Source organism: Pecten maximus, chromosome 1, assembly GCF_902652985.1.
Source record: "Pecten maximus chromosome 1, xPecMax1.1, whole genome shotgun sequence".
Taxonomy (NCBI): domain Eukaryota; kingdom Metazoa; phylum Mollusca; class Bivalvia; order Pectinida; family Pectinidae; genus Pecten; species Pecten maximus.
The window spans coordinates 17,320,436-17,342,545 of record NC_047015.1 but is presented as its reverse complement, the minus strand read 5'-3'; the positions used below and the strand labels follow the sequence as shown (position 1 = coordinate 17,342,545).

Here is a 22,110-nt window from a genome sequence, read left to right as displayed (position 1 = left end):
TGTGTTGATCAGTAACATGTATTAGGTAATGATATTTAGATATGTGTTGATTAGTTACATGTATTAGGCAATGAGATTTAGATATGTGTTGATCAGTAACATGTATTAGGTAATGATATTTAGATATGTGTTGATTAGTTACATGTATTAGGCAATGAGATTTAGATATGTGTTGATCAGTAACATGTATTAGGTAATGATATTTAGATATGTGTTGATTAGTTACATGTATTAGGCAATGAGATTTAGATATGTGTTGATCAGTAACATGTATTAGGTAATGATATTTAGATATGTGTTGATTAGTTACATGTATTAGGCAATGAGATTTAGATATGTGTTGATCAGTAACATGTATTAGGTAATGATATTTAGATATGTGTTGATTAGTTACATGTATTAGACAATGGGATTTAAATATGTGTTAATCAGTGACATGTTTTAGACAATAGGATTTGGGAAATTAGGTAACCTGACTCACAGTTTTCTCCTACAGAGCAGTAGAGTACAACTGTATGAATCTGATGTTTGTGGGTGTCCATGAAATAGGGAAGACATCTCTACTGAGACAGATCAGGAAGAACAGGAAGACTCCAAAGGGTATACCTAACCCTACTGTAAGTATATATACCAGGGTGGTAACAGACCACAGAATGTCAGTCCTTTGTGATTTGAAGCTTTTTGAAATTCCTGATGTGTGAGGGCAATATGATGTGTGAGGGCAATGTGATGTGTGGGGGCAGTATGATGTGTGGGGGCAGTATGATGAGTGGGGGCAGTGTGATGTGTGAGGGCAGTATGATGTGTGGGGGCAGTATGATGTGTGAGGGCAGTATGATATATGGGGGCAGTATGATGTGTGAGGGCAGTATGATATGTGGGGGCTGTAAGATGTGTTGGGGCAGTATGATGTGTGAGGGCAATATGTTGTGTGAGGGCAATATGATGTGTGAGGGCAGTATGATGTGTGGGGGTAGTATGATGAGTGTGGGCAGTATGATGTGTGAGGGCAATATGTGTGAGGGCAATATGATGTGTGGGGGCAGTATGGTGTGTGGGGGCAGTATGATGTGTGAGGGCAGTATGCTGTGTGAGGGCAGTATGATGTGTGGGGGCAGTATGATGTGTGGGGGCAGTATGATGTGGGGGGCAGTATGATGTGTGGGGGCAGTATGATGTGTGAGGGCAGTATGATGTGTGGGGACAGTATGATGTGTGGGGGCAGTGTGATGTGTGGGGGCAGTATGTTGTGTGAGGGCAGTATGATGTGTGGGGGCAGTGTGATGTGTGGGGGCAGTATGTTGTGTGAGGGCAGTGTGTTGTGTGAGGGCAGTATGATGTGTGAGGGCAGTATGTTGTGTGAGGGCAGTATGTCATTTGAGGGCAGTATGATGTGTGAGGGCAGTATGATGTGTGGGGGCAGTGTGATGTGTGAGGGCAGTATGTTGTGTGAGGGCAGTGTGTTGTGTGAGGGCAGTATGATGTGTGGGGGCAGTGTGATGTGTGGGGGCAGTGTGATGTGTGGGGGCAGTATGATGTGTGGGGGCAGTATGTTGTGTGAGGGCAGTATGATGTGTGGGGGCAGTATGTTGTGTGAGGGCAGTATGTCATTTGAGGGCAGTATGATGTGTGAGGGCAGTATGCTGTGTGAGGGCAGTATGCTGTGTGAGGGCAGTATGATATGTGAGGGCAATATGCTGTGTGAGGGCAGTATTACATATTTACAGGTTTGTATTTACAGCACTGGATAGAACGACGGGATAAGAAGGCCCACCCTACGGATGATGACACACCTCTCTCCACTGTGGGGATCGATATTCATGAGGTGGTTATTGGGGAGAGCAGGGAGCATGGGCCAGTCACCTTCAGGACGTGGGATTTCGGCGGACAGGTAAACGTTGCATAAATCAGAGGACACTTATAAATGTTGATAGCTCACCTGGTCTAAAGGACTTGTGAGCTTTATATGTAACGGTGTGGTGTCCATTGTCTGTCGGTCAACGTTTCTTAAAAATTACTACTGAACTATAAATAGTTAGACAGTCATGAATATATAACCGAGTGGACTTTAACCAAATTTGGATGGAAGCATCCGGGGGTCAAATTTGGTCGGAAGCATCCGGGGGTCAAAGTTGGTCTGAAGCATCATGGGGTCAAATTTGGTCGGAAGCATCCTGGGGTCAAATTTAGTCTGAACCGCGCATCCTTGGGTCAAATTTGGTCTGGAGCATCCAGGGTAAAGGGGAGAATCAATTTTATAAAAACGGTGAGTCTACCCTTCTCCACATGATATTTAGTGAGATAATAGTATGATTATGAATAAATTGTCAGCATGTATGGGGCATGTAAAATGGGCGTATGGTTTAATGATTGATGTCAGTCAACTAAAGGCTGTATGCAGGATGTGCAATCGGTATGTAACATTATATAAGTTTCATTTGTTGGAAATCTGTAAGATGAATATTCTGTGCAATTACCCTTATTTTCTGTCATAATTTGCAGACTTGTATTTCATTATTTGTCACATATATGTGTTTTGAAAATCTGAATATAAGTTTAAGTTTAATACAAATAAAATTTTCAGTGGGCCGTGAAAATTGAGCAACAATCAAAATGCCATGCATCATGAAAATTTTTTCACAGTGATGATAATGGAATTAGTTAATAGCCAATGAAACGTTGTTAAAATGGTCTTGAAAAATATATTTGCAATCATGAAATTATAACTGTTTGTAGTAATAGTGAGAACATTATACCCTAAATACAAGTGATTTTGTCATTTTGTTGAAAGTGTGCCATCAGAAGGTAACCATAGTAATTTAAATGTGAAGCCAGTATATTATGTTGTAAGACCTGGCAACACAATGTGGCAAATTCCATTAGTATGTTTTTATGGAATAATAGTGAGGACAAATAAAAATTTTATCGCCATAAAAAAAAAAAAAAAATTCAGGGAAAATTCAAGACATTATCATGATTATCTTATGCAATATTTAATGGTAATTTCATGAAACTGCATTGGATAGTGTAATATAACTTAGAATGCTTTACAACTGTTTCATGGTGAGTATGGCCTCTTGTGTATTGAATATCAAAGTCAAGAGCTAAAAGATTTATTAGAATTATTAAAGGAATTGTTTTCTCATTTTTATCAAAACTTTACAGGCATATCACTTTTATCACTGTCAATATAGTCTTTAAAGTTTCAAGTGCAATTTTTTACTGCCGAAATGTGACTTTAATATTAGTTAAAACATGTTGATTGTCCTTTGTAGAAAGAGTACTATGCTACCCACCAGTATTTTCTGTCTGCACGGTCACTTTATCTTGTCATGTGGAAACTGACTGATGGAGAGAAGGGAGTGCAGAGTATGTGGCAGTGGCTGGTCAACATTCAGGTGTGTTACATCTCTCCTTATACCCGACTCATGTAACACACAAGGTCTCTCCTTATAACTGACTCATGTAACACACAAGGTCTCTCCTTATACCCGACTCATGTAATATGCAAGGTCTTTCATATATAAGCCTTTGTAATGGTACAGTATTTTCATCATGATGGGTATTCAATCCACATCTTTTGGTTATTAATGGAACAGTGGCATATATGATCATATTATTCTTTTCTGTAATATCAAGAATGAAATGAGGCTTTGAACTGTGGATAAATGTTGAATTGGGAACCTGATAATCGGAAAGTAGTTTTAAAAGAAATATTTGACTCACTTCACTTACAGGGAAATTAATTAGCATGCAAGTGTTTGTAGAATCTTACTTTTCTTTATATATAATATGTTATATATTTTATGAATTAGTTATTTCATTATATATAATAAGTACATGTCAGAGGTACAGTCAAACCTCGATGATTTGAACGTCATTGATTCGAATCTCTCGCTGTATCAAACTTTTTGCTTGGTCCCGATTTTCCTCACTATATAACGCTACTAACGAACCTATGTATGATTTGAATTTTTATAAATCGACGTTTTCGATGTATCGAACTTTTTTCATATGGCCCGTTAGCTATGATATTATAGGTAATTGACATCTCATGATTCGAACAAAAAGGTTTACCTGTACTGACCACTTGACAGGTGTTTGTCGTGACCCCCGCGGCAAGAGTTCAAACCCCTCCCAAAAATGCCCTGACTGACAATAGGGATATATAACGATAGCGTGCGTTGTCATTCCCGATCATGGGGTTAATTAATAATCAGACTAAATTGATAGATAAATGGTATATTTAGAAGCCATGGCATTTAATCACTCCGGTAAATCATACCGGTAGTCGTCTTTGATGATCTCCGCCGCCATTGAAATCAGCGGTTGGTGAGTAAATTTTATGAAACAGTAAAACAAAAGCAGATCAGTTTTAAACACAAACAATTAGCGATGTCTTCACTCATATTCAAAGTGTCACGTTTCAAACTTATACATAAATATCCATGTAAATCGGTTATTTGTCGTTCAAGCATGCATTCTCCAACTGATCGGCATTCCGTATTTTACATGCACATAACGTAAACACATGTGCAGCAGAAAAACGTTAACGTAAGTGTGCATTGTACTTTTGTTTTATCTATAAGCCGGGATATAAGTGCTTTGTAACATATACATAGTTTGTTTAATTAAAAAATGCTAAGGTATAATTGATGAAAAGTATTTTTATTTTGTTGAGTTCGGGGTAAATTAACTAAACTTTTCGATGTGAGCCTGACAGACGACGATCAACACGAAGACACCAAGGACATATAACGTTAACAGATATGGTCATTATCAAGAAAACATTGATCTATTGTCAACCATGAATAACTCGAAACATCGAAGTTTAACTGTAGTTTAAAAGAATCTGAAAGCATGTAGATTACCTCCACATACATGTACATGTACTTGTATCATTTCTAGATTTTATACCTCCCTTACTAGCTAGGACCCACATGAAAATGTCCGTCATGATGATATCACAAAGATAATGTTAATCAGAGTCACTCGAACTGTACATGTACTGCTGCCAAAAATGTCATACTCAAAGCAAAAGTAACAAGATATAGTGAGATGTGGAAAGTTAATTTTATATGAGGTTTTGGTTTGTGAGATGTGGAAAGTTAATTTTATATGAGGTTTTGGTTTGTGAGATGTGGAAAGTTGATTTTATATGAGGTTTTTGTTCTGTCAGGCAAGGGCTCCAGGGTCACCTGTGATTATCATTGGTACCCATAAGGATGTATTGGAGGCTCGGGCAACAAAGAAGAATTTTACGGAGAACTGGGAGAAGGACCTGAACAAACTTATAGATCAACAGTTTTGTCTCGTAGAGGAGCCCGATAAGTGTGGATTACCCAACATCATCAACCGCATCAACATCAACACTCGCAGTCGTAATGATGTCAACAAACTCATCGACTGTATCTACAACACTGTGTTTGAACTCAAACATCCACGTATGTTTGACAAGCAGTTTGACTTATTTGAATCATACCATGTTATTATACCCGTTATTTTACTAGTGTCATATATAATAACATTGAAGATTTATTAATGACACAGATATATGAAGTTGAACAATTAGTATTACATGTATTAAAGAAAACCTTCACACCTTGTGAAACAGTCAAAACTACCGATTTGAAAGTACAACAAAGTTAAAGACACATAAATTGAAGAAGAAAAAATGAAAATATATTTTTTTTAAAGTTACGAGGCCTTAGAAGTGAACGATGGACAGTCTACACTTTTATACACTACTCTTGTGAATTGTTATCAGGATTGATTTACTATTGAGATAATAAGTAAATGAAGTTATCGGTTGTAGGGCGGCGCCAAGAAAAACTCCTGCGCCACAAGATCCCAAAGAAATATTTGTTACTTAAGGAGATAGTCCAGGAACTTGCTTTGGAGCGGGAGCGAGAGAAGAAAGACCCTGTCCTGGACAAGGATTCCTACCTGTACGTATCCATGGTGACATTAGTTTACTACAGATACAAGGTTTTTTATGTGATTTTTGGTATCTTTTATCAGTGACATATATAGAGGGATTGGTCACTCTCTATTTGCCCCTTTGTTTACATGGTGGCCCCTGACCTTCCCACAATCCTTTGCGGTCGCTCGGTTCAGTCTTCTCCTGATGCCATATTGGAGAAAACTTGAAAACCAGACACATAATTATCAATAATTTCTATTTGAAATCATCACCAAGATTCAATGATGTGCTTTTATTTTATTAATATCAAAGTGTAGAAGTGTCATCAATATGAAATATATCACAATTTGCTGTCAAAGTGTTTGTATTTTGAGTATGAAAGTCAGGCACACCGCAGGGAAGATCGGCGGGAATCTCCAATTTTCGAAAAGTCCCTATGGGGTTTTCGAAAATACAGATAAATGACAACAATGTGTATGATAAACAAGACCATATCCCATAAGTATGATAGTTTTTGGATAATGTAGTAACTTTTGTAGTGGCCTAAATAAAACGATATGCTTTTTATGTGCGTTTAAAATTGACGATGTTTTGGTCTGATGTAATGGCGGCTTAATTACAAAACTAGGTCATGTCGAATAGGACCCAATTGATTTTCGAAAATACGGATAAATGACAACAGTGTGCATAATCATCAAGACTATATCCCATAAGTATGGTAGTTTTTGGTTAATGTAGTAACTTTTGTAGTGGCCTAAATAAAACAATGTGCTTTTTGTGTGTATTTAAAATTGACAATGTTTTGGTCTGACGTAATGGCGGATTAACCAGAACATGTCGAATAAGTTCCAGTACATCGATACACACATGCGCAAAGCCCGATTTACCTGTGCTCGCGTGTGTTTGATAGGGGACAAGGCGCTCTCGATAAGGGATATGCTTGAGTGGTCACGAATAAAGGGAGCCACCACTTGTACGGGAAAATAGCGGTGTTACCTATCTCTCTATATATGTCTCTGCTTTTATCATAGAAAACATGTGTGTAAGCAAAAAAGAAAAATAGACACCAAGAATCCATATGGTATGCTTTGTTTATTTCCAGCATCTGTTAATTGGAAAATGGTTTTGTTCTGAAATATAATCAGTTTGTTGCATGTATTTGTTCACAATTTCATGTTTCACTGTCTTTTTTTATTTATCTTATTATTTAATTTTAGATATCATTGCATAAATCAAAAAGCATCTCAATATATTTACTTATTATGGGCATATCTATTGTTTTCAGTCGTTTTGTTATTTGTTGATACACTTTTGTACTTTCATTTTCCCTATCAAGATTTGACTCTTCAAATTCTCCCTGATTTTATAGAATGAGAATACCAAAATATTGGTGTATATATTACTTTTTGTAACTGTAAGTATATATATATTAAGGCAATCAGTACCTTTTTATTCTTTTAAATCATACATGTCATGTTTACATCTAAAACTAAGAAAAATTTCAGTTTGGTATGACAAAATTCATTTTTAATTTCATCTAATGTAACTCTCCAGATTTAGACATTTATTTTTAATTTCATCTAGTGTAACTCTCCAAATTTAGACTAAAATCTTCTGTCCATGCACAATTTGATCAGTTATTGGGAGATTTTCATTTCTGTCTCCACTCCTAATACTACAAGATCATGTAAGAAGTTTTAATTCATTTAACTCTCATTGACCAAGTGTTTGTGAAGTATCAGGAACACAGTGTGTCAGTAAGGCAATCAAACAGTTTACCACATGACAACACACTAAAGGTATCCTGTTGATACAAAAATGTGTACAAAAATAACAAAATGTTTTATAAACATAATGTAGTTATACATACTAACTTAAAACTTCCTGAAGTTTGTTATATGAGTTTACATTAAAGTATATAAGCATATATACTAATCAAACATCAGTCAACCTGAACCATTAAGCTATTTATAGCGGAAAGGCTTATAACACTACGTATAAAATTATTACAAGTCAGGTGAATTTGTTGTTTTTTATACTCTTACCATAACTCATTTCCTGATTTCCCTAATTGTTCAGTAAGTCATGATTTTGTACATATCAGTTGTTTTGTAAAACTTTAAGACATAACAATTTAATCATTTTAGTTAATTGTCCCAGAAAATAAGGTCCTAAGTATTTCATATACCAGTCATCCCCTTTCCAGAGCCATGGTGATGCACAAAATCTTCAACCTGTCGGGAGATGAGACCAAGTAAGATGGAGCACATCTGCATCATCATATATAACTATTGATACTTCTGTTCGTCTTCATCACCACCTCAAAATCAGATCTGGGTATAGGGAGGGAATGTCCATCTGTCTTCAGCACCACCTCAAAATTAAACCAGGGTATAGGGAGGGAATGTCCGTCTGTCTTCATCACCACCTCAATATCAGATCTGGGTATAGAGAGGGAATGTCTGTTCGTCTTCATCAGCACCTCAAAATTAAAATCTGGGTATAGGGAGGAATGTCTGTTCGTCTTCATCAGCACCTCAAAATCAAACCGGGGTATAGAGAGGGAGTGTCCATTTGTCTTCATCACCACCTCAAAATCAGATCTGGGTATAGGGAGGAATGTCTGTTCGTCTTCATCAGCACCTCAAAATCAAACCGGGTATAGGGAGGAATGTCTGTTCGTCTTCATATCACCTCAATATCAGATCGGGGTATAGAGAGGGAGTGTCCATTTGTCTTCATCACCACCTCAAAATCAGATCTGGGTATAGGGAGGAATGTCTGTTCGTCTTCATCAGCACCTCAATATCAAACCGGGGTATAGGGAGGGAATGTCCGCCTGTCTTCATCACCACCTCAATATCAGACTGGAATATGAATGGTAGTAGTGTTGGTAGGTGAAGCACAGTAGGATATGGGATGTAGTAGTGTTGGTAGGTGAAGCACAGTAGGATATGGGATGTAGTAGTGTTGGTAGGTGGAGCACAGTGGGATATGGGAGGTAGTAGTGTTGGTAGGTGGAGCATAGTGGGATATGGAAGGTAGTAGTGTTGGTAGGTGGAGCACAGTGGGATATGGGAGGTAGTAATGTTGGTAGGTGAAGCACAGTAGGATATGGGATGTAGTAGTGTTGGTAGGTGAAGCACAGTAGGATATGGGAGATAGTAAGGTTGGTAGGTGAAGTACAGTGGGATATGGGAGGTAGTAGTGTTGGTAGTTGAAGCACAGTGGGACATTGGATGTAGTAGTGTTGGTAGGTGGAGCATAGTGGGATATGGAAGGTAGTAGTGTTGGTAGGTGAAGTACAGTGGGATATGGGAGGTAGTAATGTTGGTAGGTGAAGCACAGTGGGATATGGGAGGTAGTAGTGTTGGTAGGTGGAGCATAGTGGGATATGGAAGGTAGTAGTGTTGGTAGGTGGAGCACAGTGGGATATGGGAGGTAGTAATGTTGGTAGGTGAAGCACAGTAGGATATGGGATGTAGTAGTGTTGGTAGGTGAAGCACAGTAGGATATGGGAGATAGTAAGGTTGGTAGGTGAAGTACAGTGGGATATGGGAGGTAGTAGTGTTGGTAGTTGAAGCACAGTGGGACATTGGATGTAGTAGTGTTGGTAGGTGAAGCACAGTAGGATATGGGAGGTAGTAGTGTTGGTAGGTGAAGCACAGTGGGATATGGGAGGTAGTAATGTTGGTAGGTGAAGCACAGTGGGATATGGGAGGTAGTAGTGTTGGTAGGTGAAGCATAGTGGGATATGGGAGGTAGTAGTGTTGGTAGGTGAAGCACAGTGGGATATGGGATGTAGTAGTGTTGGTAGGTGAAGTACAGTGGGATATGGGATGTAGTAGTGTTGGTAGGTGAAGCACAGTGGGATATGGGAGGTAGTAGTGTTGGTAGGTGAAGCACAGTAGGATATGGGAGGTAGTAATGTTGGTAGGGTAAGCACAGTGGGATATGGGATGTAGTAGTGTTGGTAGGTGGAGCATAGTGGGATATGGAAGGTAGTAGTGTTGGTAGGTGGAGCACAGTGGGATATGGGAGGTAGTAATGTTGGTAGGTGAAGCACAGTAGGATATGGGATGTAGTAGTGTTGGTAGGTGAAGCACAGTGGAATATGGGAGGTAGTAGTGTTGGTAGGTGAAGCACAGTAGGATATGGGAGGTAGTAAGGTTGGTAGGTGAAGAACAGTGGGATATGGGAGGTAGTAGTGTTGGTAGGTGAAGCACAGTGGGATATGGGATGTAGTAGTGTTGGTAGGTGAAGCACAGTAGGATATGGGAGGTAGTAGTGTTGGTAGTTGAAGCACAGTGGGACATTGGATGTAGTAGTGTTGGTAGGTGAAGCACAGTAGGATATGGGAGGTAGTAGTGTTGGTAGGTGAAGCACAGTGGGATATGGGAGGTAGTAATGTTGGTAGGTGAAGCACAGTAGGATATGGGATGTAGTAGTGTTGGTAGTTGAAGCACAGTGGGATATGGGAGGTAGTAGTGTTTGTAGGTGAAGCACAGTGGGATATGGGAGGTAGTAGTGTTGGTAGGTGAAGCACAGTGGGATATGGGAGGTAGTAGTGTTGGTAGGTGAAGCACAGTAGGATATGGGAGGTAGTAGTGTTGGTAGGTGAAGCACAGTGGGATATGGGAGGTAGTAATGTTGGTAGGTGGAGCATAGTGGGATATGGAAGGTAGTAGTGTTGGTAGGTGGAGCACAGTGGGATATGGGAGGTAGTAGTGTTGGTAGGTGAAGCACAGTAGGATATGGGAGGTAGTAGTGTTGGTAGGTGAAGCACAGTGGGATATGGGAGGTAGTAATGTTGGTAGGTGAAGCACAGTGGGATATGGGAGGTAGTAGTGTTGGTAGGTGAAGCATAGTGGGATATGGGAGGTAGTAGTGTTGGTAGGTGAAGCACAGTGGGATATGGGATGTAGTAGTGTTGGAAGGTGAAGTACAGTGGGATATGGGATGTAGTAGTGTTGGTAGGTGAAGCACAGTGGGATATGGGAGGTAGTAGTGTTGGTAGGTGAAGCACAGTAGGATATGGGAGGTAGTAATGTTGGTAGGGTAAGCACAGTGGGATATGGGATGTAGTAGTGTTGGTAGGTGGAGCATAGTGGGATATGGAAGGTAGTAGTGTTGGTAGGTGGAGCACAGTGGGATATGGGAGGTAGTAATGTTGGTAGGTGAAGCACAGTAGGATATGGGATGTAGTAGTGTTGGTAGGTGAAGCACAGTGGAATATGGGAGGTAGTAGTGTTGGTAGGTGAAGCACAGTAGGATATGGGAGGTAGTAAGGTTGGTAGGTGAAGTACAGTGGGATATGGGAGGTAGTAGTGTTGGTAGGTGAAGCACAGTGGGATATGGGATGTAGTAGTGTTGGTAGGTGAAGCACAGTAGGATATGGGAGGTAGTAGTGTTGGTAGTTGAAGCACAGTGGGACATTGGATGTAGTAGTGTTGGTAGGTGAAGCACAGTAGGATATGGGAGGTAGTAGTGTTGGTAGGTGAAGCACAGTGGGATATGGGAGGTAGTAATGTTGGTAGGTGAAGCACAGTAGGATATGGGATGTAGTAGTGTTGGTAGTTGAAGCACAGTGGGATATGGGAGGTAGTAGTGTTTGTAGGTGAAGCACAGTGGGATATGGGAGGTAGTAGTGTTGGTAGGTGAAGCACAGTGGGATATGGGAGGTAGTAGTGTTGGTAGGTGAAGCACAGTAGGATATGGGAGGTAGTAGTGTTGGTAGGTGAAGCACAGTGGGATATGGGAGGTTGTAATGTTGGTAGGTGAAGCACAGTAGGATATGAGAGGTAGTAGTGTTGGTAGGTGAAGCACAGTGGGATATGGGAGGTAGTAATGTTGGTAGGTGGAGCATAGTGGGATATGGAAGGTAGTAGTGTTGGTAGGTGGAGCACAGTGGGATATGGGAGGTAGTAGTGTTGGTAGGTGAAGCACAGTGGGATATGGGAGGTAGTAGTGTTGGTAGGTGGAGCACAGTGGGATATGGGAGGTAGTAATGTTGGTAGGTGAAGCACAGTGGGATATGGGAGGTAGTAATGTTGGTAGGTGAAGCACAGTGGGATATGGGAGGTAGTAGTGTTGGTAGGTGGAGCACAGTAGGATATGGGAGGTAGTAGTGTTGGTAGGTGAAGCACAGTGGGATATGGGAGGTAGTAGTGTTGGTAGGTGGAGCATAGTGGGATATGGAAGGTAGTAGTGTTGGTAGGTGGAGCACAGTGGGATATGGGAGGTAGTAAGGTTGGTAGGTGAAGCACAGTAGGATATGGGAGGTAGTAGTGTTGGTAGGTGAAGCACAGTAGGATATGGGAGGTAGTAATGTTGGTAGGTGAAGCACAGTGGGATATTGTCAGTGGAGGGGTGTGCCAAATACACAAGGGTGGAGAAAGGTCTGAGAGGAAATGTGTCTTTCAGGATATTTGTAAATGTGGCCTTTCCATGGAGATATATCTATTATGGAATTCTCTGATTTTGAGTGGTGTTTCTCCCCTTTTCTGATTTGTCTACAGTCACCTCAGGTATAAAAACTACAGATATTGTGATGTGACATGAAGGTGTATGGTTTGCTGTATATCAGGCATTATGACAGATTGGTATTGGTTATACATAGCCAAGGAAGTGCTGAATGCATGGCATCTGCTTTTTCAATTATTACAAAGTTTATAACTTAAATTAGTGGTGACTGGTGTTTGACAAAAGATTTGACAAGTAATATCACCAGAGATATAAATATACATATAATACAATGATTTTCTAGATTACACTAGTGTAACAGGACAGGTGGAACTAACCAAACTTTTGTCACAGCTAACATTCCTTGACTACTAGCTTACACATTACCCACATCTGAATCAGATCAGTATAAATGATATTAGTCATTTATTATACCAACACCAGTCCGATATCTATTGTTCTTTAAAATTTTCAAATTAAACTTTAAGAATTAATAAAGATATTTGCAAGAATTAAAACCCCATGATCACTTAATTTCTTATTTCTGTGTATGAAATCAAATAATCACTAAAACTGTGTTTTAATAAGTTCAGAAAGTTGCAAACAACTGATATGTCATTCAATTTGATTAAGAAAAACATGTTTTATTCAAGTTACTTCATATTTGAAAATAATTTGAAGAATATCAGTTATGCAAGGAGTTAGGTTTCACGTCGGAGAGCCATATGCATGCTAGTCTGCCCTGTCCCTCACAGTGTTTCCGACAATGTAGTAGCTTAGTTTTCTCTCCTAACATCTCCTTTAGCCTTGACTACTAACTCACATATCATGTAAATCACTTATGAGTTACACAATGATCGATACTTATAATACAGAAAAACTATTTTCTAATTATAGCGAACTTAAAGTACATATTAATAACATTATATATATAATTACCTATTATCGCTAATTTACATGCTCTGACAGATGATATGTTCATTTACTAATTGAATATTGAGGTAAATTTAAAGACCTGACTTAATTGATATAATATCACCACTAACTGTTGTCCTCTGTGAGAGATATATACTAATTGGAATTCCATTCAAACTTTCATTTGTTTGTTTACCATTACTAACATATTGATTGTAATGTTACAGCATTGTTTGAGTTCTCAGATATCACATTTTGATTTGTCAGACTCAAGACCATGCACAAGATGCTGGACAAGGCAGGAGCACTATTTCGGGATGTGGAGGATGTAGAACAGGGCACAAGGTTTCTCCATGAGAACGGTACTGTACATACACAAGTCATGTATTCTAGATACTAGTCTGTTCTATAATGTCACCTTCCTGCAGTGCTACCTGGTACCTTGTTATAGAACACAGGCATGAGAATTTTCAGATAAAAGTATGATTTCAGACTTGTTTACATTCAGCTGCTCTCATCCCTGAAAACAACAACATCTGATTGCCTGTCACACAGAAAAACTGGAGCAGCATTTAATCAATCAATTTCAATACAATAATTGTAAATACCAAAAAAAAAGAACCAAGTCTGGTACTAAAAACCAGATATAAAACTATAGGAGCCAAAAACTCTGTAAAACCATGGACAGTAAGCCAGCTTTATACAACAAGATCTTCTCTTTCCTAAATCATACAAATAAAATTTAAAACTTCCACCAATGGACAACTTCCTAGTGTAACTGTGATTAACAATAATTCACCATGGATTCCTAACCTGAAAACTCCTATTGCATATTACTACTATCTCCCTTGATCCATACAACAATCTCCATAGACAATTATGAAAAAAAAAAAGTTTCAGAATTAAAAAGAATCCCCAGCAGGTGGTCAGATGTAGATTGACTGCCTTACCATGTACCCCGGTATATAATTAATATTGACTGCCTTACCATGTACCCCAGTATATAATTAATATACCCTCTCTCTCTATAGATAGCACTTTCATAATAAGAAACCTTACACCAGTCAATCAAACAACAGCTCCATGTGAACTGCAGAAAAATACTAACCCACCATAAACTTTAAAGATTAAGAATTAAATCTAAACAATGGAATCACAGGAGGCTGGTATTGGGAGTTCCCTGCTTGTATCAGGAGAGTTGGCAAGCAATTGATTATCAATTATACATGGTTATTGTTTATCAGGTTGTATTTTACCATCATTTGATGGTTATTTTGTTATTAGTACCCACTGTTCTACTATGTTACAGGTATTCTGTTCCACTATGTTACAGGTATTCTGTTCTACTGTGTTACAGGTATTCTGTTCCACTACGTTACAGGTATTCTGTTCCACTACGTTACAGGTATTCTGTTCCACTATGTTACAGGTATTCTGTTCCACTACGTTACAGGTATTCTGTTCCACTATGTTACAGGTATTCTGTTCCACTATGTTACAGGTATTCTGTTCCACTACGTTACAGGTATTCTGTTCCACTATGTTACAGGTATTCTGTTCCACTGTGTTACAGGTATTCTGTTCCACTATGTTACAGGTATTCTGTTCCACTACGTTACAGGTATTCTGTTCCACTATGTTACAGGTATTCTATTCCACTATGCTGACATTGGCCTGAAGGACCTGTACTTTCTCAATCCTCAGTGGCTGTGTGACCAGCTGGCTCAAGTGGTGGCAGTAGGACAGGTCAACAATTTCTGTAAAAATGGTCAGTTACATGCACTCATAGCTGCTCAAGTTGAATTCTGAAATTTTTTTCTCTTGAAACATGTAGCTTTTAACTTGTCCACTAAGTAATGGTCAAGAAAACATACGAAGGAATCTACTACAGTATATTAAATTTGCCTGTTTATGAGCAAAAGTTTTTACCTGAACAGGTGTGATGAAGGCAGAGAACCTACGGATGTTGTTTAAGGAGTCGACTTTCCAGCCGGAGAGTATAGAACAGTATATCTGTGGCCTGTTAGGCAAGTTTGAGGTGGCTCTAGAGTTTGACCGTGATAGGCTACTGCTGCCTTCTCTCCTCCCCACAGAACAGGAATTGGCTTCCAGCATACGGAGCAACACTGACATCAGGGTAAGACTAACATAGATATAAACAGATATGTCTTTGAGTATGAGGAATGACTAATGAAACTACACTGGCTTTGTGGGTGGAGAAGCTGTATGTACACACAGTGTATTTGTGTATTTTTTGGGAAAGAAGGCTAGAACTAGGGCAGGGATGTGAGTTGTGGGTTAGATAGGATGTTGATATATATATACATCTATAGTGTAATCTGGTATAAGTATGGAACTGAAAGCTGAGTTAGCTTTCTGTAGTATGTTGGAGGTTTGTAGGGTTTTAGGGTGAGATAGATGCATGGAATGATGAGTTTGATTGAAGAGAGGAAAGGATATAGAAAGGCGATATTGTGATAAGAAAGGCGAACATCAAGGCATACAATGATGAGTTTCATGATTGGATAGACGGGAGATATTGTGGTAAGAGTATACTGGATATTATCCATAAACTGATGAATAAAAATATTGTTCAAGACTTATTAGCGAAAATTAATCATGTTTATTTTTTTTTTTTAGATTTCCCTATCCAAACCTTGCGACTCTAATGAAGTGCAGACATTTTCCCAATTTCCGTTTGGAGCCTCATTCAGAATGAAGCCAGGTAGTAACCAAAACAGTCCCTTCTCATCTATGAAGCATCAAGGCTCCTTGGAGCTTGGCAGTCTGATTCTGTACAAGACAGAAGCCACTAGTAACATCATGTTTTCCCTGTGTCGTCTGTATGTGATGACATATTTCCCTAGCGGCTTCTGGCCTCGACTCATCACTCGTATCCTGGCTGATAGTACCCTACACAGCATCGTGGAGAAGTTGGTGGGTATATCTCCTGACATCCTTGCTGCCTGTACCGCTCTCAGGAACAAGATTCCCAAATGGCAGCCCTGGCAAACTGGTATGAAGCTCCTGTACTATGACACACCCCTATTTTGTATCAAAGAGGTGCTTGGAACATCAGCCGATATGTGTCACTATAGCAAGTACTCATTTAAATGTTTTATGGAGGATGACTGGGCAAAGATTGACATGATAAACAGTGTTATACTGGAGATATCCTTCCCCTGTGACTCCCTTGTATTCCACCTTGCCCAGCATGGTCCATCACAGGAAAGTCTGGTGATATCACATCGGGAACAAGTCTATCTGGATGAGGGTGCCAAGGCCTGCTTCATGGCCAAGATCACCACCCACATAGATAACTTACTGCATGACTGGTACCCAGACCTAGGAGAGGGACGCTTTAACCAGAACTGTTATGGGCGCTACCTTATCACTCGTATTGTGCCATGTCCTCACTGCCTACAACAGGCCGTGGAAGTGGAGAGGAAATCAGACAATAAACGAAATTGGCAATACATTTCATTGACAGATATAAAAACCTCTATCTCAAGTTCTCAGGAGATGCCATCATATACAGAGGATGAGCAGCCTGTTCCCGGCATCAGGTAAGCAGGGGGTGGTACAGTCAGTCCCCAAAACCAGGTAGGCAGGGAGATGGTACAGTCTGTCCCCAACACCAGGTAGGCATGGAGGTGGTACAGTCCGTCCAAAAAACCAGGTAGGCATGGAGGTGGTACAGTCAGTCCCCAAAACCAGGTAGGCAGGGAGATGGTACAGTCTGTCCCCAACACCAGGTAGGCATGGAGGTGGTACAGTCCGTCCAAAAAACCAGGTAGGCAGGGAGGTGGTACAGTCAGTCCCCAAAACCAGGTAGGCAGGGAGATGGTACAGTCTGTCCCCAACACCAGGTAGGCAGGGAGGTGGTACAGTCTGTCCCCAACACCAGGTAGGCTGGGAGGTGGTGTAGTCCGTCCCCAACACCAGGTAGGCAGGGAGATGGTACAGTCTGTCCCCAACACTAGGTAGGCAGGGCTGTCCCCAACACCAGGTAGGCATAGCTGTCCCCAACACCAGGTAGGCAGGGCTGTCCCCAACACCAGGTAGGCAGGGCTGTCCCCAACACCAGGTAGGCAGGGCTGTCCCCAACACCAGGTAGGCAGGGAGGTGGTGTAGTCTGTCCCCAACACCAGGTAGGCAGGGAGGGCAGGGAGGTGGTGTAGTCTGTCCCCAACACCAGGTAGGCAAAGCTGTCCCCAACACCAGGTAGGCAGGGCTGTCCCCAACACCAGGTAGACAGGGCTGTCCCCAACACCAGGTAGGCAGGGAGGTGGTGTAGTCTGTCCCCAACACCAGGTAGGCAAAGCTGTCCCCAACACCAGGTAGGCAGGGCTGTCCCCAACACCAGGTAGACAGGGCTGTCCCCAACACCAGGTAGGCAGGGAGGTGGTGTAGTCTGTCCCCAACACCAGGTAGGCAGGGAGGTTGTGGTGAGGGTAGTAATGAGATATGTCATGTAATACTGTACTGATCAGGTGTGATTTGTTTTACTGTAGTGATGAGATGGAGGAAGACAGAAACAGTGTCCTCAACTGCTTTGTAGTAGAACGGAGCATTGTCAACTATCTGTGTGGCTATGATGAGATTTGTGATCGTCATGGCAGCGTATCTCCATCATATATGATGTCCTCCGATGGTTCCTGTAGGATCTTACATATAGCCCCAGACGTGGTAAGGTCGCCATTGGTCAGAACTTAGTGAGATATTATTCTTAAAGCTGCCAGCAGATTAAAATTGAATTTCCATACAGCCTATTGTTTTACATGTCTGATTGTTACTGTTTTCTCAGTAGTTGTTTTTAGCCCACCATCTGTACTATTATTATAGGGATATTTCTCAAACAAAATATGAATGTTCCCCCTAATTATGAGCCTGATCTGGAAAACAAAGCAGCTGAGAATCAGCCATCTTGCATTTTGACAGTTGAAATTTGTTGCTGATATATGTCAGAAAGTTCGTAATTATACTGGGTGCCCAGTGCTATCAAATAAAAAAAATCAGTCTTTCAATGGACGTATAAAGACAATTCAATGTCGGTATCGAGATCTCTCAGGTATCTCATTTCAAAAATGTTCAAAAACGCATGTAGGGTTTATTGTTATTGTCATGGTAACAAATTGTTATTGTCATGCATATGGTAACAAATTGTTATTGTCATGGTAACAGAGTACTGAATTAAAATTGTAGTAATGGACTGTATGTAAATAGTAATAGACAGTAATATACAGTTGTGGACTGTAAGGCCAGGTACTGATTTGTAATTGTATGTAAATAGTATAGGTCTGATATATTTCAGGTGTTTGGTGATTTAGAAAGTCACATTCTGATTGGTTCCTCTGATCACCTGACCCTGGACAGGACGCTAGGCCGTGGGGGATTTGGAGATGTTTATGCTGGAACACTGACAAGGGTATGTTGTTCCTGATAATTATGTTTCTGGAATCTTTCTAAGAGTGAGATGTCATAACTGCTGGATATCATCCCAGACCAACGTCTGACAATATTGTATACTATACAGCCATCCATGTTTGATTTATGTGGGAGTATTCTTAAACTTTCTTACAGTCTAAATGACTTCAAATGATAAAATAAAGTGTCCATGAACATATTTCATTATTCAAACAGGAGTTAAGTTTAATTGGCTAATTTTTTTAATATTAAATATTGATTGTGCTAAGAGCTATGTAATGTGTAATGTTGTATATTTGTGTTACACTAAGGATATATGTAATGTGTACATGTTGTATATTTGTGTTACACTAAGGATATATGTAATGTGTACATGTTGTATATTTGTGTTACACTAAGGATATATGTAATGTGTACATGTTGTATACATGTATTGTGTTACACTGAGGAGCTATGTAATGTGTACATGTTGTACATGTTGTATATTGTGTTACACTGAGGAGATATGTAATGTGTACATGTTGTATATAGTGTTACACTGATGAGCTATGTAATGTGTACATGTTGTATATTGTGTTACACTGATGAGCTATGTAATGTGTACATGTTGTATATTGTGTTACACTGAGGAGCTATGTAATGTGTACATGTTGTATATTGTGTTACACTGAGGAGCTGTGTAATGTGTACATGTTGTATATTGTGTTACACTGATGAGCTATGTAATGTGTACATGTTGTATATTGTGTTACACTGAGGAGCTATGTAATGTGTAATGTTGTATATTGTGTTACACTGAGGAGCTATGTAATGTGTACATGTTGTATATTGTGTTACACTGAGGAGCCGTGTAATGTGTACATGTTGTATATTGTGTTACACTGATGAGCTATGTAATGTGTACATGTTGTATATTGTGTTACACTGAGGAGCTATGTAATGTGTAATGTTGTATATTGTGTTACACTGAGGAGCTATGTAATGTGTACATGTTGTATATTGTGTTACACTGAGGAGCCGTGTAATGTGTACATGTTGTATATTGTGTTACACTGATGAGCTATGTAATGTGTACATGTTGTATATTGTGTTACACTGATGAGCTATGTAATGTGTACATGTTGTATATTGTGTTACACTGAGGAGCTATGTAATGTGTAATGTTGTATATTGTGTTACACTGAGGAGCTATGTAATGTGTACATGTTGTATATTGTGTTACACTGAGGAGCTATGTAATGTGTAATGTTGTATATTGTGTTACACTGAGGAGCTATGTAATGTGTACATGTTGTATATTGTGTTACACTGAGGAGCCGTGTAATGTGTACATGTTGTATATTGTGTTACACTGAGGAGCTATGTAATGTGTACATGTTGTATATTGTGTTACACTGAGGAGCCGTGTAATGTGTACATGTTGTATACATGTATTGTGTTACACTGAGGAGCCATGTAATGTGTACATGTTGTATATTGTGTTACACTGAGGAGCTATGTAATGTGTACATGTTGTACATGTTGTATATTGTGTTACACTGTTGAGCCGTGTAATGTGTACATGTTGTATATTGTGTTACACTGAGGAGCTATGTAATGTGTACATGTTGTATATTGTGTTACACTGAGGAGCCGTGTAATGTGTACATGTTGTATATTGTGTTACACTGAGGAGCTATGTAATGTGTAATGTTGTATATTGTGTTACACTGAGGAGCCGTGTAATGTGTACATGTTGTATATTGTGTTACACTGAGGAGCCATGTAATGTGTACATGTTGTATATTGTGTTACACTGAGGAGCTATGTAATGTGTACATGTTGTACATGTTGTATATTGTGTTACACTGAGGAGCCGTGTAATGTGTACATGTTGTATATTGTGTTACACTGACGAGATATGTAATGTGTATATTTTGTCTATAGATAGATGAGCCAAAGCGTGATGTAGCTGTTAAGATTCTGTTTGCTTCCCACAAAGACAGTCATCATCGTAAGGTTTGTATGTTTGATTTTAACTGTTTCATGCACTTCACTTAGTAACAAACATTGTCAGTATAATAACGTTAAGCTAATCAACAAGAAGTTTACCTTTGTCATGACCTTGATCTTCGTTGTAGAAAGGTCACCTGTACTTGAACTTGATGACAGAAATATTTTGTGAACAGTTGTTTTATGATTTTTAACTCATTTACAGATTGTGTAATACAGCATGAATGGCCTTGACCTCAATATCAGAAAGATCATGTGTATTGTGACCTTGACCTTTGTGACAAAAATATTAAATATATTTTGTGGATCATATGTGATGTGACCTTGACCTAGGTAGCAGAATAATTATGTGTATTGTGTGGATCATTTGTATTGTGACCTTGACCTTAGTGGCAGAAATTTTAACATTTTGTGTGGATCATGTGTATTGTGACCTTGACCTTGGTTACAGAAGGATCACCTGTATATGCAGCGAGCATGTGATGCATACCTGACAGCCCGTCAGGAGGTGTCCATCCTCCAAGACATCCAGCATCATCATATGGTACCTCTAATAGGGCTCTCCATCACCCCCCTGGGGCTCATCCTGGAGCTTGCCCCACATGGCTCCCTGAGGGGCATCCTCGACAAAATCAAGAGTGGGGGTCAGAGACTGTCTGTTGCCACAATCAAACAAACTATTATACAGGTAACAATGCTATTATATATAAGCAACTCATTATAAATTGTAATTAATAATAGAAGTTAGGAAAGCAGTTTATGATTAAACAAATTGATTATTTCTAATTAACTGTAACTTGAGGATTGTGAATTCCTTAAATATATATACATTACTCAGGTAATGCTCACTGTAACACTATTTTTCATTCAGCTCAAGTTTACTGGACAGTAAAACTTACATAAAATATATATAAGTATATAACATATTGAAGTGTCAGAACAATTCTGTTGCAGGTTTCCGATGCCTTGGCCTACCTACACTTCGGCTCGGTGATCTACCGTGACTTAAAGGCTGATAATGTTTTAGTGTGGAAGATGCCTTTCATGGATAATACAGGTGACACTGGAATGGTTTACATCAAGCTGGCTGACTACGGTATCAGTCGTTCTGCCCTACCTTCTGGCACCAAGGGCTTTGGAGGTACCCCACCTTTCATAGCCCCAGAAATACTCCAGTACGCTGGCAAGCATACCTACACAGAGCTGGTAAGTCCAATGTCTTTATTTAGGTGTAAGTCTGATGTCTTTATTTAGGTGTAAGTCTGATGTCTTTATTTAGGTGTAAGTCTGATGTCTTTATTTAGGTGTAAGTCTCATGTCTTTATTTAGGTGTAAGTCTCATGTCTTTATTAAGGTGTAAGTCTCATGTCTTTATTAAGGTGTAAGTCTCA

At 39.6% G+C, this 22,110-nt stretch overlaps 1 protein-coding gene across 2 annotated transcripts in view; it reads left to right on the top strand.

Moving 5' to 3' along the window:
* The window catches only part of LOC117326562 (leucine-rich repeat serine/threonine-protein kinase 1-like), a 53,955-nt gene that overhangs the window by 22,462 nt on the left and 9,383 nt on the right, over positions 1 to 22,110 (top strand). Inside the window, exons 13-27 of one of the 2 annotated variants that reach the window (XM_033883322.1) lie at positions 497 to 617; positions 1,742 to 1,891; positions 3,276 to 3,398; positions 5,180 to 5,444; positions 5,816 to 5,948; positions 8,130 to 8,177; positions 13,568 to 13,662; positions 14,946 to 15,068; positions 15,238 to 15,437; positions 15,941 to 16,866; positions 17,815 to 17,989; positions 18,615 to 18,728; positions 20,654 to 20,725; positions 21,171 to 21,407; positions 21,674 to 21,925. In XM_033883322.1, the coding sequence (XP_033739213.1) occupies positions 497 to 617; positions 1,742 to 1,891; positions 3,276 to 3,398; positions 5,180 to 5,444; positions 5,816 to 5,948; positions 8,130 to 8,177; positions 13,568 to 13,662; positions 14,946 to 15,068; positions 15,238 to 15,437; positions 15,941 to 16,866; positions 17,815 to 17,989; positions 18,615 to 18,728; positions 20,654 to 20,725; positions 21,171 to 21,407; positions 21,674 to 21,925 (3,034 nt within the window). The remainder of the gene's footprint in view (positions 1 to 496; positions 618 to 1,741; positions 1,892 to 3,275; positions 3,399 to 5,179; positions 5,445 to 5,815; positions 5,949 to 8,129; positions 8,178 to 13,567; positions 13,663 to 14,945; positions 15,069 to 15,237; positions 15,438 to 15,940; positions 16,867 to 17,814; positions 17,990 to 18,614; positions 18,729 to 20,653; positions 20,726 to 21,170; positions 21,408 to 21,673; positions 21,926 to 22,110) is intronic. The other variant, XM_033883330.1, reaches the window with a different exon arrangement.